The sequence below is a fragment of the Carettochelys insculpta genome, chromosome 18 (assembly GCF_033958435.1).
Source record: "Carettochelys insculpta isolate YL-2023 chromosome 18, ASM3395843v1, whole genome shotgun sequence".
In the NCBI taxonomy this organism is placed as follows: Eukaryota; Metazoa; Chordata; order Testudines; family Carettochelyidae; genus Carettochelys; species Carettochelys insculpta.
Window position 1 is genome coordinate 11,745,907 of NC_134154.1, and position 16,594 is coordinate 11,762,500.

A 16,594-nucleotide genomic window follows, 5' to 3' on the forward strand; every position below is an offset into this window, starting at 1 on the left:
TATGTGTAGAGGCGATATGTCGACAGTTTTGTCAGAACATCTCCTCTGACAGATACTTCTGTTGACAGATGCATCTAGTGTAGCCATAGCCCAACTATGGTCACCCAGAAGACACGGAACATAGAACCAGAAACAACTGTTGAAAGGCACCTTGGGTGGCAGGGCACTGGCCACGTGACCCCCCTGCCCAGAGAACTGGGACAACCCCCCCTCCACTTCATGCTCCTCTTCTCCCTGATCCTTTCTGCCCTGGTTCCACCTGTTTCCTGCCTCTTCCCCACCCGTGATCCATTCCTGACCCCCCACCTTCCCCAAGCCATTGTGACCTAGGGGACTAACGGTGTGGTCCAGCACCAGGGGACTGCCTCTTCCCCGGACTTACTGGCAGTGGCAGGAGAAAGGAAGCCAGGTGGCCCCAGCTCACTCTGCTCCCCTGGTTGTGTTGCTCTGCTTCCCACCAGGAAATTCAAGGGCACTCCTACCCCTCCCCTGAGTGACGAAGCTGGGGGAATAGAGCTAGGGCTACATTGCTCCATTTCCTCCACCACTGGTGTTGAAGGCAGGGTAAAGGGTTGGAGCCCTGTTGCGAGCACCAACCTCTCCCCCAGTGGGTGGCTGGTACCTTGCTCCTCCCACCCACAGCATTTGGGGGGCATGTAACCCTTCATACCTCCCCATGCCGTCCCTGCACAAAGCAATGCCTTAATCACAGATACGAAGACGGCATCACAGCAATACACTGTTACGCCAGATGCAAGTTTCTGGCTGAAACATCTGAATATAAAAGCACCATCCTTGCTTAGCCCTAGGAAGTAGTGCCAATGCACACAAATGCGTTGCAATCAGGCCCTGAGGTTGTAAGCTCTCTAGGGCAGGGAGCGTCTTTTCGTTCTGCGTTCATACAGCACCAAGCACGGGAGTGGGGGGGTAGGTCCTGGTCTGGAGCTGCAGCTACTGGGTGCGATGGTACCACAAACAATAGGCAGGAGTAATGTTCACATCTGTTGCAACAGCCCAGAAGTGACGAATGGCTCCAGGACCACGCCAGGGCTTGGGCCACCTCCTTCCATGCGCTTCCTCAGTGATGTCATCACTGTGGGCGATGGCATCACACGGTGACATCACATGACATTACCATGAGTGACGATACTATCCTGGGACCTGATGGTGCACCAGGAGCGTCACGGTGCCTAGGGGGCGTGGCCAGCACCTGTCCCAGCCAGCACAACCCTACTCGCTCCCGCCAACTTCACCACGGCCTAAAGCCTTCTCGTTCCGCCCCCAGGCTTCCGGGGGCGGGGCTGGGACAGAGGAGACACTCTAGCCCTCTTCCCGCCCCATCGCGGCAGTGGCAGAACCATAGAGATGGGGGCGGCCGCGGTGCCCTATGGGATGCCGGAGGAGCAGGGAGTGGGCGGTTCCGGTCCGGATTGCGGCCTGGCACTTGGGGGGACGTGAAGGCGGAGGTCTCGGGGGTTGGGCCCAGGTAGGTGCAGAGCGGAATGCCGCTCGCGGCCGGCGGAAGAGAGTCTGCAGCCGGAGCCGCCCCTCCCCCCCCCGGTCAGGGAAAGGGGGTGTCTGCAGCCGGAGCTGCCCCCCGCTCCCCGGTCAGGGAAAGGGGGTGTCTGCAGCCGGAGCCGCCTCACCCCCCGCCCCGTCAGGGAAAGCGGGTGTCTGCAGCCGGATGGAGCTCCTGTTCAGGCTGTCCGTGCCTGCCCTGCTCTTCCCATCCGTGTTCTGGTGGTTGGCAATTCCCTTTTGGGTTACTTGGGATGGGGGTGCGGGCTGGCTCTGCATCAGGCGGTCCCTTTCCACGGCCAGCTTCTCTGGGTGCTGCCTCGGAGCGGTATTGGGGCTGCATCTCTGCCCAAGAAGAGGCGCCCCGTCAGACAGCCCTTTTCTCTTTTCCCCTCAGACTCGCTAATGAGTGTGAGTCAGAAGCTAGTAAAGGGCCTTTCCAGTTGCAGTTCCTTTCCTTTCGCCCTCCCACTACCATCCAGCCTTTGTGGCATTTTGGGAAGTGTCTGGGTCTCCATCTGTGCTAGGCAGCTAGAAGTGAGTTCTTAAGTATGCAGCACTGATGCCTTTTTGATGCCCTAAAGTCAAAGTGCTTTGGAAGCTCTGGGAGAGGAAGTGTGTGAGACTGGAACATATGGAAGGGTATAGGACTTACTTGGGTCTGGCTGAACCTCTCTCATCTGGCACCCTCAGGACCTACCTAGTGCTGGAAGAGAGAATTTGCAGTCCACGGGAGGTCAATATCGTCTAGCCAGTGTTTTCCAAACTTAAAACATTTGTGTACCCCTTTCAGTACTTGGGCCTTATCCGTGTACCTCCTCTTCCATTGCCACCTTTGTGCTTATCTCCTCATTTTTAGTGATGTATTTTCTGCTGTGTACCCCTTGAAGTCCTTTCTTGCACCACGCTTTGGGAAACACTGGTCTAGCACATTACCCCAACACTTTCACTGCTTACTGGGCTCTTAAAAACATTTAGGGGTAAATTACAGCTAAACAGCACACAACACTGGTGGCCAGAAACAAATTTATGGGACCATGGGAAACTTGGCCATGTCCATGATAACTAAGATTGTGCCAGGTTACAAATGTTGCTGGACAAGAGAGTTCCAGTTTAGAGAGGTTCGGCCTGTAGTCTGTTTTATTGTAGAGTACAGATGCACAACATACATAAAAAAATAAAACATACATAACTAAAAAACCACAGTGCAGGAAAAGGTAGCTCTTTTTAGAAGGGGACTAAGGCTCTGGCTGTTGTTCTTGGGCTTTCTGCTTCATAGTTTAATCATCTTGTGCTCCATACACACCCAGCACTGGAGTTACAAACCCTTTGGACATTCCTAACATGCTTTCCAAATTGCAGCATCAAGCACACTCTGAGGCTAGAAGCAAGGGAAAATGAGGACATGGAAGTTGAAATGTAGAGTCCACAGTTGGGGAATAAGACATAATACACAATTTGATAGATATGTGTTTGTTATTTTATGTATTAGATTATGTCTCAGCATGGAGGAAGAAATCTAAACAGTATTAATATTTTTGCAGTCCTTTTCAGATGATGATTATTTTTTGGCTATAGATTAGATCTTAGGTAGGCTCTTTTGTGTGGAACTATGCAATGTAGTCTTTTTGCCTCACTCCCACTGTCTTGGTGAATTGTATCTGCCCACCTGTGCAATATGATGATGATGACGACGACGACTTATGTTGAATAAAATAGAATTATTTTTTCCATTAAAATTATTTTTCTTTAACAAATGGGTGATCAGACTTCTTCAAGACTATCTTAAGATGTTTGCTTAATACAGTAAGTCTTTGAAAATGTTATCAGCAGTTACTTAAGAAGAAAACACATAATTACACTTAGGTTACGGCTACACTAGCAAGTTCTTTTGAAAGATTTTTCGAAAGAAGGGGGCTCTACATACCAAAAGCATTCTTTCCAGAGTAAGTCAAAAGAATGTGGCTCTCCTTTTGAAAGCCCTCTTTCACTCCAGCTGCAGGAAGAGCACCTTCTTTCAAAAGCTTCTTTCAAAAGAAAATGTGTGTAGATGCTCTGCGGGCCCTTTGTTTGAAAGAACAGTCCTAATTGCACCTGATTTTTCGATCCCTGCCCTGTTCTTTCGAAGGAGCAGGGGCTGTGTGGATGCTCACTTTCAAAGGAGCAGATCACTCTTTGGATCCACTCAATTGTGTGTGGATGCGCTCTTTCCAAAGAAGTTCTTTTGCAAGAATTTGGTAGTATAGACCTAGCCTTAATGGCTAATATGCACTATGTTTGTAAGCTAAAGAATCAGCTCTATTAGACTTGTTTCTCTGTGACTGTGTTTTAAATCGATGACAAGAAGGTGCCTAGAGTACTTTTGATGCTGTACAAATAATATTAGGTGAAGGAGAAGCTTGATTTAAAACTTAAAAATATTGAGTAAGGTCAGAGAACTTTAGATTTGTTCATACATTATTTATTCATGCAGTTCTAAAAATCAAAGCTTTGAATTTCTAATATAATGGAATTCTTATTCTTAAAATCATATGGATAAAGTGTTGAATATTGACCTTAGAAATGAATGGCTCCCGGCAGTGGAAATGCCTATTAACAAACCAGTGAAGTACTTATTACAGCAAATCATGATGACTACTTGTATAAGTGGTATGGCTAGTAAGTACTGATAGGACTAATTTTGTTCTGTTGTAGCCCAGGCAAGATTGTTTTCGGGTATCCATAATCAAGGTAAGTGCTACAGTAACCGTGCTCTGTTAAAATGTCAATTTTATGCTAATTTTAAACTTTTTTTGCCTTTTGATCAAATGTGATTGTGATTTATGATTTTTGCAAGACAAGTTTAGTGTTCATTGAAATCAAATTTTTTTTAAACAAAGCCCTTAGACATCAATCTGCTCAACATTAACTTGGGGGTCTTCACATGGTGAGTGCATAGTCCATTATGTGATATAATGGAAAGAAAGCTCATCACTGAATAAATCATTTTGTTAGTCTTTAAAGTGCTACATTGTGCTGTTTTATTTTGACTGAGTGCAGACTTAAGCAGCTACCTCTTTGTTACTATTAAAGAAGGGAGAAGAGAGAACTAAGAACTTCTTTAGTGCTGCGGAAAGAAGCCAAATCCGTGATAACTTTTTACCAAAGTTTTGTAATGTTACACCAGAATTGCAACATTGCCAGAATATGTGGTGTGATTTTTCTGCCAAAATGACTCAGTATACAGTGCTCTATCTTTAGATTATGTGGAGGAGAAGTAAAACTTATTTCCCAACTAAAATGACTATGTTGCATGGTTGCGTAACACACATCTAAGCTTTCTTCGTTAACTTTTCAAAGTCATTGATGTATAAAGACATAACATGTTTTAGTCAATAAGTTTGCATTAAAGGTAAATAGAAGTGTTAATGTTACAAATAATGATAAGCCCAAAAGATAAGGGAATAGAGCAATAGTTAAGTATTATATATTTAATTACAGTATGTATAGATTGAATTGTAAAATCTCTTCATCCTGTTTCACTCATCTTTCCTTATTTTCATATAATACGGTACCTCTGAAATCTAGATTTAATTGATATTTTTATTTAAAAAGGACTGCATCTAAAATTGGTGTGTGTACATAAGCCTTTTTTTGTCAGAGAGAAAGTAAATTTAAGGACATAGCTTTTCTTCTGTTAAATAATAGAAGCCATAAAATTATAACCGAAAGATTGATAATACTGAATACACGGTGTTAAGCTGTAGTTTTACTTGGACTTGGGGAGTCTGCCACTGCTGTAACAGTAGCAAATTTTTTGTTAGAAACAGGAGTTAAATCCGTATACTCTAAGTTGATGGAAGTGATTTACTTTGTTTCCTGAGAAAAGGAAGTGAATAGAATTCTGCATTACTCTGAGTAATGGATTTGTATATTTTTTCAACCTGTGTCACTTGTTTCAGTTCTGAAGATATCAACAGCATAGTAAGCCTTTTAATGCGGAGGGAGCCTCCCTTTACAGGGACTGGAGTAGAATTAAAGTTACTGTGTAGTTTGGTACTCCACCATCTTAACCATCTGTTTAAGAGAATGTCTGGAGAAGGATGTAATCTTTCTCTTCTCCACTGAACTCCCATATTTCTTGGTATGCAAAAAGCATTCTAAACAGTTTGGAATTAGGCTTCCTTTTGATATGCTTCAGTAGCTGGATGGGTCTTTGTTAGAGTCCATTATGATAATAGAGAAATCATTCTGCATTCAGTCCAAATGTTTTTGTTGCCTTACTGGTGCTCAATACTTTTGAGGACTGGGAGCATAGGTGATCACATAGTGCTGATAAGACCAATTCCAGCACAAACCTGTACTACAGTTTTCACTTGGGTTGTGCTTTTTTAAATTGCCAAAGGGACCTCAAATATTTGTGTTTATTTAAGAAAAGAGAAATCCTTGCTCAGTCTCTGGGATCTGTTTAAAGAATTGGTTATTGCTGTCACTCAGGAATAGTTTTAAAATATAATTTATAATCCCATAAAGATGCTTGTCTTGTAAATTTTCCATAGTGTTTTTTCTTGTTACCATTACGAAAATCTCATACTGCCTATTGCTAATACTTCTTACATCCTGAAAAGAACAGAGGAAATCATGTGGTTTCCTTCCTCTCTGCCTTAGTAGATTTTTTTTTTTTTTTTAATTTTGGAAGAAGATGGTAGGGTTATGTGAACTGAATGTGGCATATATGTCTGCAGAAGTACAGACTGTAACTGAAATTGCTATTTGCTGATCTTTAAACAGATAATTGTTTACCATGAGAGTCCTGTGAGATCAGAAGCATACATTAGGACAGAATGTACTGTTCAGCAAGCATGCTTGCTGAACAAAAGTACACTTATTTATGTAATATAGCTCAGTATACCAATACACAGAGAAAATTACATTCAAAAGCCCATCTTGCTTTTTTAAAATGAAGTCTTATAAATGACATTCAATTCTATTAAATTTCCATTGTGGCCTGTCTGTTGTGTTTCTGGATACCTGTTTTGTTGAGAGAGCTGCTGGGCTGTCCAGCTGCTCTGTTGACAGAGCGGAGTGCTATTTCGATTGGCTTTTGTGTGTGGCTGCACTCTGTAGACGGGAGTTTTGTCAGTAAGTCTCTTCTGATAGTGGCTTTTGTCGACAGAGCGCTGTAGTGTAACGGTAGCCAAAATGGGGATGCTGAGAGCCATTAACCAAACTTCAAACCCTGTCCATGATGGAAACCATTTGAAGTCTGGGGGCGCAGCAGCTCCCTTAGTTCCAACACCTGTGCTCGCACCTGCTGCAGTCCATTGTTTTGTGGTATGTGGGAAGCTCTAGAGTGAAAGGAGGATGAGCAAGGGTGTGGTAGGCTTGCCAGAGCTGGTGGGAAGGGGCTGGCAGCCTTGGGAGAAGAGGTGGACTGGAGGCAGGGCCTGGAGCTGAGCCAGTGAACACCCTCCCAGCACATTGGAAAGTTGGTGTCTATAGCTCTAGCTCTGCAGTTTGCACTTGTGCATGGAGCCGCATACTAACTTTTGAAGCGCGGGTTGTGACTCCAGATAGGTTGACCATCCCATATAGGGATGTTCACTCAGAAGACTACAATGTTCTGTTTGTGGACTTCAGTAACTGAAATGGGGGTATTCAAGTTAAAACTGAGAAAGTTGGGCATTTGAGTGTAGGTAAGAGGTGCTTGCCTATTCAACAGACACTGTTTTTTTATGTATGGTAGGTAGAGAATAAAGTTCTCAATGTCAGTCCTTACTTGGAGAGATCATTTCATAGAGTGAAGGCATAGAAGGTTTTCTGTCTTCATTCCTGTTCACCCTGCACTTTTCTGCTTAAACTTCTGCTAAGATAACTTTTAAGATTTGGCTTTTGGGCCCCTAAGATGTGAACTGAAACAACCAATTCCATTCACATACAAGTAGAACCTCTGAGAACGAATACCTTGTGAATGGACACTCTTCGTAACTCTGAAGAAAATGGTCTGGTTGTTCTTTCAAAAGTTTACAGCTGAACATGGATTTTAATGAAGCTTTTAAACTTCACTATGCAGAAGAAATATGCTGCTTTTAACCATCTTAATTTAAATGAAAAAAACTTGGTTTCCCTACCCTGTCAAATCTTTTTTAAACCTTTCCTATTTTTTAGCAGTTTACATTGAACAAAGTAGTGAACAGTGTTTTCTTTGTTCACCTGTCTTTCTCCCTCTTACCTCTGCTGTTTCCTGATTGCATACATCTCATTCTACTTGAGAGGTGTAGCCGAATGATCAGTTCATAACTCTGAGATTCTTTTGTAATGTCATTCTTCCTGGGGCTTTCAGTCACTATTAAGCTAGACTGGGTTTGAACTGACAACCAAGAGGTAAAATGGTCAATCCCCGGAGACATCCAGACTCTGTTGAGGGAGAAAATGTCAGGGGATTGGGGAGGGGCAGGAGAAGAAAAATGCCAGTATGTTCTCTTCTTTAGGCAGGCCTGGCCAAAGAGTTTGTGGGGCTCAGAGTGGCACACTGACAGCAGGGCCCAGATGATGGGAGTAAAGGGCCTGGAGCCCTGAAGGTGCAGAAGCTAAGGCAGTCATTTTTCTTGCCTGGCATTACTGTCAGGCCTGTCTTTAGGAAGCTTGTTTATTGTAAAACTTGTTCTGTGAGAAGCTAGATTTTTGTGAGCCAGATGGAATTTAGTAATTTTAGTTCATCTCTTTTTTTTCAACCTAGCAATTTTGGCTAGTATGAAAATATTACTTGAAACAATGGTGGGGTTCTAGTGCTCTTGAATTATGGATTGTGTTGCTAGTTCATAGGAAGAGGTAACAGCCATCTCCATATATAGAAGCAAAACTTGTAGGTTAAGTGGTGACTCGGGAATGAAATCTTTATTTACGTCATGTTTTCAAATCCATAATATTGGCTGGCTGGAAACCCAACTGTCAATGTGTTGGGTCATGAAAACAAGCTCCACTGCTACAAAATCACACTTAAAACAACTGGGAATTATACTGTGGAGAATGCCTGGTTATAGAATTCTGATGAGTCCTAGAAACGTGACTGGTATTTCTTAAGAAATGGCTGCTCCAGAGAAAGGAACTAGATTATATGTAGAAGGTTGGTGGAGGCGGGGAGCTGCTGAGTTGACCTGGCTTGCAGCTATAGTCTACACAGCCAGCAAGGAATTTGAAACTTTTTTGTTAATTTGGGGTTTTCCTACTTTGTATTTACAGAGCTAAATTACCACGTTTTTATGCTAGGATTTGGCTGAGGAGTTGCATTTCATGTCTTGTGCCACATCCTGCTGGCTAGAGTAGCTACTCCTGAGCAACAGGGAAGCATCTGTTTTCTGAAAGCACAGGTGTCTGTATAAGTCACTTCCCTCCTTTCTTAGCCAAGAGCTGTGTTATCAACAATTCAAGCTGTGAAGTATTCTTTCCTCCTCTCCCGTTTCCTTTCAGTGTTCTGTAGCTGCTCTGAATAAAATGGACCATTAGTCTATATAGCACAGCTAATATTCTTCAGATGTGGAGCTGTGTGAGGCTACCAAAATATATAGCTGTTTCAGGTGGTTAGTTGGTATTGAACTGCAGTACTTTTGACATATGCATCAACTTTGTGGTGAATTGTCATTTCTAGTGGGTATTGGCTGAATGACAGACTTTTCCCACATTCAGTGTTATATTCACATTGAGAATATTACTTTCTCTTACCTCAAAGGCTGAGTATTTTGGTTTTCTGGAGAAACTTCTCCTATTTCCTTTCTGATCAGAAGTTTTAGAATTTTTTAATGGAAAGTTCGTTAAAATCTATCTGACTATCTGTAAATTACCCCGGAGAAGTGGGGAAGACATTTTTCAGCTGTAAGAAAGGTTAAAAAGAGAGAGAAGAAAAAGAGGAGGAAATGATACATTTCAGGGTAAGGAGGAAGAGTATACAGGAGTTTTCAGGGTATTACTGGCCAACTGTTGAACCAAAACAAACTAAAAATTACATTAGCAGCGCTGTTCATCCTCAGGTTTGGTAAGATGCATCTGCCTGCTACGTAAAGAAGCAAAAATGATGTAAGACAGTTCTAATAAGCTAGGCTCAAAAGTTAGGGTGTAAAAATCTTAATTTACAATTGTTTATTCATAACTGTTAAAGTGAAGGATTTTGTTTTATGATTACTTTAATCCCATTATTTGAATAGCTTCATTTTATAAATGTGTGTTTTCACAGCAGCTAAGTTAAAATAGCTACAGACTCAAATGCAGACTAGACTGGGAAAAACATTTTTATTTCCCTTTGGCTTAATGTAATTATGTGTATCCACTCTTCCCCCGTGCTTAAACTTGTGATGAATTTATTCTATAGCACTACTAACAGAGGTCTTGTTTCCTAGGCTCTGAAACTTGTGACAGAACATGTCTCAATCAGGTGAAAAAGTAAAGGTAAAGAGATGTTTTTCATAATAATTTAATTTTAATCATAATTATTTAATAATAATAATGCTGAACTTTTTTGAACCCCTCATAATTTCATTGAAGTAAACATTCTGATTAAATGTATTGCCTCAAATATATTTCTTAAACAGGACTTTTACTGAAAAATTAACTTTACAATCCTAGTAATACAGTCTCAGTAAGTATAGCATATTTGTGATGAGATGTAATTGTAACTTATTTTTAAATGTGAAATTTAGTATTGTATCGATTTTAAAATATCAAAATCAATTTAAAGTCTGATTTAAATTATTTTAAATCATCTCTTATATCCACTGTGCTTGTATCTATGGACAGAGTTTAATGTCTGTACTTCACACAAAATTCTTGATTCAGTACAAGTTACAGTTTAAGATTTTTCCATCTGGGTGAGTTATAAAAGGGTTATCTGCGCGTAAAATAACTGCCCTTTGGTGAGCTGTTTTAGTTCAGGGGTATTTGCAGTACCTCAGGCTATTACAAAAAATTGATCTTTCACGTTCCTATGTCTGTCTTGAACAAAAGCTTGTTGTTATCTCTCAATAAGCTCAGAGGGCGTGGAATTAAAGTGGCTGCCATTCTTATTTACACAGGGCAAGACAGCTGCTGGTGGGTTTGGCAAGCTTTGTGGGGAATTGGAAGGCTCCTGACACTGAATCATCAGGGAGTGTGCCTATAGAGGAAACAAAAAAAAAAAACTCCAGGGAAGAGGTGCTAGGAGACAGCCCCTGACATAGGAAGCGCTGTGCCCGATTTGGGGATGGGGTGGAAAAAAAATTTAAAGGGAAGACCAACCTTCAGGAAGAAGGCTCTGGGCCCAGCTGAAACTGGGACAAAGACTTCGCAGATTTGAGGTCTATTTTGATTAACTTTGTTCAGGATCTAATACACAAGGCCACAGAAAAGGAATGTTTTGAATATCTGTGCACTGTTTAAAGGGGCTGGAAGTGAAGTTATTGAAGCAGACCTTGGCCGAGCCATGCTTGTCCAGCAGGGGGTGCTAGAGGGCATACAAGCCCATTTAGCATCTTGAACAGGGCAACCTGTCACTTATTATGGTTTTGTGCTAATGACAGTGTTTTCTTGTGAGTGTACGGTCAGTGCTGCTTCAGGGCAGCCTTTGACTCAACTATGTTGTGGAACATCTCAGGAATCTTCCGTTTTCTCAGACTGCTAGGGGAAGGAAGGGTTGGGAGGGGTTGTTCCAAGGTCTGCCTGGCTGCGCTGTCAAGTAACTTGTTGATTCTTTCTTTGTGTGGTTTACATACATGTGTGCTCTGTTTGACAGAATCACATAAAATTCTCTTCAGCTGGATTGTTTCTTCACTTGTATTCAATTTTGTTTCTCTTTCCAGTTTTCTGACTCCGCAGGCTATGTGGGATTTGCTAATCTGCCCAACCAGGTCCACAGGAAGTCTGTAAAAAAGGGCTTTGAATTCACTCTAATGGTGGTTGGTAAGTTAGTTTTCCTCTAATTGCTTGAGTACTAAAATATTTTGTCCTGCATATTAGAGGCTTGTCTAGAGGAACATCTAGCTTGCGGTGAGATGAGGTGAACCTCTACCTCACAATAGCTTGTAACTTGCTCAGTGGCCATGTGGACCCTGCTGACTTATACTAACTGGTTCTTAGTGTGCTTTGATTTACTCCTGTTTCACGGTGGGATAGGTCGAAGTGCACTAAGGACCTGCTAGTGCTGGTCATCAGGGTCCACAGTGACACTTACCACATGGCAAAATACCGTGTGGTAGGTTTACACCACAACTCACTGTGCACTAACTGTTTCTTTAGGCAAGCACTAAGTATGCACCTGTGCTTAGTTAGCTTTTGTATTTGGTGCCAGGGTATTAAATGTTTGACCAGTATACGTGAGGCTAACTGGTCCTTTCCAGTGAACACAGCAGAGCGGCCAGCGAGCTGGGCAGTGGGACCGCCCAGCTGCAGCAGCACCTCACAGAGGTTAATTGCCTAAGCACTAACGTTTAACCAGTTAAACATTCCTAATCTGGTGTATAGAAGAACAAAGATTTTTATACTGTAGGTTTAACCTCTCTACTCTGGCACCCTTGGGACCTGACTGGTGCCAAGTTAGAGAATTTGCCAAACAATGGACAGTCAGTATTGCCTAGCAGCATTACCAACACTTCCACTGCTTACTGGGCCCTTAGTACACATTTAGGGGTAAATTAGAGCTAATCAACTGCACAGAATACTGAGAACCAGAACTGGTGGCTGTGAACAATTTTGTGGGACCATGGGAAATTTGGCCACACCCAGGAGGAGTGGACATCCAGCTAATTAAAATCACGTTGGATTACAGATGTTGTTAGATGAGAGTGTGCCAGACAGGAGAGGTTCAACCTGTAGTTTATTCTTATCAAATTAAATCCTCTCTATTTTGTGAATTTTTTTTGGGAAGGAGCATTCTCTAGGTGTTAGACCATGACTAAGAGCCAGGAGTTTCAGCCTCTTTTTGTGTCCCCCCCAACTCATCATTTGATGTTAGAGTTAATCAGTTAACTTCTCTTTGACCTCTTTCCTCATCTGAAAATGTGGATGTGCGTGTGTGGTGGTGACTTGCTATCAAAACGAGGATTCTATTTCTAGCTCTTGTACTGCTTCTACCCTGACTCACTGTGTGACGTTCAGGGTAGTGTCTTTGATTTCCGCATATGCAAGTGGTGGTGTCTAACTGGAAGGATCACTGAGTACAAAGTAACATAGAAGTGGCTTGTTGAGTTACATTGGTATTTTCACTTGTCAGTTAAGCAAAACCTCTATAATAGCTTTTATAAAACATTGTCAAGAAGTTTTTTTGAGATACTTGTCTAAATAGTACATATAACCCTATTACATATTATTGAAAAATAAGTAGGGAAAAGGAAATTACATCTTTATCAGGAGGTACCATATGTAACCACTCAAACAGCCTGTGTGCTGAACAAAGAGTGCACAAGAAATTAGTTCCCGCAGTTGTCTCCTAGTTGTGGTTGTTGATCACTGTAGAACTTCTTATCTCTTATAGTTCTTGAAGACAAAAACAAGATTTGCCCATTTAAAACTAGGTTTGCAACCTCACCAGTAGGGTAGACTGCTTATGGTAGGGTTTTCTTTTTCTTAAATGTTTCGTGGCACATCATATAAATGAATATTTACAGGTCATTTTAGCAGAAGTAGCTTTCTGAAATAATCTATGTAGCAAAGATGAATTTGTCAAGTCCACATGCTAGTTTCTAGAGAGTTTCAGGTAGGTTAAAACGATTATAAACTTTCAGAATTACAAAACTTTCCAACTGAAGATTAGATGATTCTCTGTGATTTCCTTTAGTTCTTCATATACAAGGATGCTAAAACTTGGTTGCCAGTTCTGCTTAACCTGGGCCTGGCACACACCAAAAAGTTAGGTTTACCTAGTTCTGTGGCTCAAGAGTTGAAGAATCCCATCTGCTCTTCTGAGTGGTGTAGGTAACTGATCCTAATCCTTGGTGTAGACAGTACTAGGATGATGGAAGAATTTGTTGGGAGATGGGTTACATATTCTCAAAACCACTTCCATCAATGTAATGTAGATCAATGGTGTCCAATAGGAATTCAAAGATCACCACGCTTATGGTTGTTGTCTTTCCATATTCACCACCTTATTTGCACTTCCAGCCCCGCCCTCTAAATAAATGCCCCCCCACTTCCCCCTGAGCCAGGCACCCCCAGCCCCACCCATTCTAGTTCAATGCCAGCGACTCACTGGGGCCACTGCTGCAATACGCTTCTCCCCCACAAGCAATGACTTGCTTGTGCGGATCAGGCAGATGGTACTCCCTGCATGTGGTTCTTGGGAGGAGCTGCATTTAATGGCTCCAGGAGCCATGGGTTGGCCACCCTCGTATTTGCCACTGTGTAGTGTCCTATTCACTATGTGGCGAACATATTGGATACCACGGATGTAGAATCTACAAAGAAGTACTATTGCAGTTTTAAAAAATAAAGTTCTGATTTGTCTTTTGAGTTAAGGAATACCTTAACTTGCAGAAACATGAATTCAAATATTATGGCTTCTGAGTTAATAAGTTAAATGGAGAAGGTCTAAATACTTTGGGTTCCTTTGCAACTATTTTTATTCAAAACTTGGAAGTGTTGTGGAGTAACATGGGTGTTTGTATGCATATAATCATTGCAGTTGTGATCTTTTTGCTTTCACTGTTAAATCTAACATTATATTTAGAATTTTCATGCGTTCATGTATGTAGGTAAGTAAACACTAAAGATCTGTGGTTTTTCTATTTTCTTTAGCATTGCTTAGCTGAGCTTTTGATGCTCATCTTAAAAGATAGGATATTTTTAATCCTCTGCATAGGCATGTGGGATTCAAGGAAGATGAAAGTATTTAATTACTTGATTTTGTTTGCAGGTGAATCTGGTTTGGGAAAATCCACCTTAATTAACAGTTTATTTCTGACTGATCTCTATCCAGAGCGTTACATTCCTGGAGCTGCAGGTAAATTTGACCGTGTTCTTATGTAAGCCCTATGTTACTCAGTCCAAGCTCACACCTCCAGCCTGGTTTCCTTTTGTATCCCCCCCTCCACTGTTCCTACATTCTGACAATGACTTCGGCCATAAAGCTGCCTTCATTTATCTTCTTTGCCACTGACGCATGGAACAGCGCTCCAAGTCGGTATTGGTTAAACCGCTCCATTTTCCCTCCTACAAATACACTTCTGCTGATTATTTTCACACCATCATCATCATCAACAACCATGGTCTCAGCCCCCATTGGTGTCTGATGCCTCTCTCACTGTTTCCTTCCTTCTTTCCCTGTCCAGTGTGGAGTGGCTTAGTTTCTGTAGACTAGCTCCGCATCAATCTACTATATCATCTATCCATTCTCTGTGGGGTCTGCCTCTCCTGTTTGAACTGTCTGTTATGCCGAATACCAGGGTCTTCATTTTTCGGTCGTCATTTATTCTGCAAATATGCCCGAATAGCTGTAACTTGTGGTGTGTAACCTTCTGAGTTATTTTTCACACCCTTCACTCCCAAACGGCGTAAGATGTCTATATGCTTAAATGGACCTTGTGACTTTACTATAATCCCCACTTCTACCTGTTTACCTTGCAGTGGTCAAATCTAAAATTTAGATTATAAACTCTTTAGGACTCTTTACTCCTAGGTTGTAAAGTACTTCGCACATTTGTGAAAGTTATAAAAACAATACATTAGAAATGATCATCACAGCATTGTTGCATGTGGCACATCACAGTTTCTCCATTCACTATAGTCTGGGTGTGTCAGTTAATCTTAGATTGTGCTTACACTTGTATTAGTTTATTTGGCATGTTTTTCTGAAGGATTCTGCATTACATGGTGGTCCTGTTGTAATTTATTTCAAGTATATTGTAACCAGTCTGGTACATGGGAATCTGTGGGGCTGGACAAGACAAATACTAACTTTAGAACATTTTATTGTAGAGAAAATAGAGAGAACAGTCCAAATTGAAGCTTCTACAGTAGAGATTGAAGAGCGAGGGGTGAAACTTCGTTTAACAGTAGTTGACACACCAGGATATGGAGATGCCATTAACAGCCAGGACTGGTATGTCTGTTTTAGCCACCAGGACAGATTTAAAGATTCATTTGTGCTTACAATGTTATATCTATATCTTAGGCCTAGTGTTTGTTCTCTCCTTTTTGTATGTACATTGGTGATGTAGCAGATAGACTAGTCTTTGGAGAACAGTGTGCATTGTTCTTGTATTTTGTGACATACAAAGGGGAAACAATCACCTGGTTTTTCTAATTTTTTTAATAGCAATGTACTCTTATCTTGGGATCCCAGTAGAGAGTGTCTTCCTACCCCTGCCCATATTTATTTGGAAAGAAAACACTTCTGAAAAAAAAAAAAGTCCCTAAAGTTCTGACACTTTGTTCTTTTTCATAGTAATCGTCTAAATATTTTTTCTTTTGTTTGGCAAATATAGTATTTGAATAATGTGGAAATACAAGGACGGGGAAGGGTGCTGAAGACCTCTTGATAGGGCAGGCTGACAAATGGGAGGGAGTTACAGAAGGAGGAAAAAAGGTATCCCTGGACCGAGAGAGGCGCTAGAAGCCAGTGGTGGCCATGTGCTGGAAACGAGTTTGTTAATCAGCATTTGGCTCAGTTTTGGGTTCTTCTTTGCCCAAAATAACTTCACTAGCACTGGATTCATGTACAAATCAAGTTTGAGGAGACTGTTCATCACGTTCTTAATCCTTTATTTCCTGCCTCCCCACTACAAAAACACCCCATAATGAATTAGAAAAACTCTGAATTATGGATCAAATTCTTCTCTGCTGTGACTACAAACAAAGTGGGTTGGAATTATACAGTCAAATTTACCTCTAGGGTGTCATTACAATCACTCTAGTGATTTGCATCTTTCTGGCTCTGTATAGTTTCTTAATTCAGACTGGATATACTTGGATTAAGGAAGAATAGCTCTATCCTATCTTTAAAGAAGGAAAACTCCCCCTGCATTTTACATTTTCAATGAAAATACAACCTACTGGCAGTAGTGAGAGGCATGCCAATGGGGAAGTATAGCCCTGGTACAGTGCATTTTTCTTGGCTATTCATTTTCATTGTGGT

The 16,594-nt window shown here is 41.6% G+C and overlaps 1 protein-coding gene across 2 annotated transcripts in view; it reads left to right on the forward strand.

Moving 5' to 3' along the window:
* The first annotated feature begins 1,385 nt into the window (after positions 1 to 1,385).
* LOC142022854 (septin-2) overlaps positions 1,386 to 16,594 on the forward strand; it is a 64,725-nt gene continuing 49,516 nt past the window's right edge. The window contains exons 1-6 of one of the 2 annotated variants that reach the window (XM_075013108.1): positions 1,414 to 1,486; positions 4,213 to 4,248; positions 9,891 to 9,939; positions 11,325 to 11,424; positions 14,375 to 14,461; positions 15,436 to 15,559. In XM_075013108.1, coding sequence (XP_074869209.1) covers positions 9,913 to 9,939; positions 11,325 to 11,424; positions 14,375 to 14,461; positions 15,436 to 15,559 — 338 coding nt within the window. In that variant the 5' untranslated portion in view covers positions 1,414 to 1,486; positions 4,213 to 4,248; positions 9,891 to 9,912. Of the gene's footprint in view, positions 1,487 to 4,212; positions 4,249 to 9,890; positions 9,940 to 11,324; positions 11,425 to 14,374; positions 14,462 to 15,435; positions 15,560 to 16,594 lie in introns of both variants that reach the window. The other variant, XM_075013109.1, reaches the window with a different exon arrangement.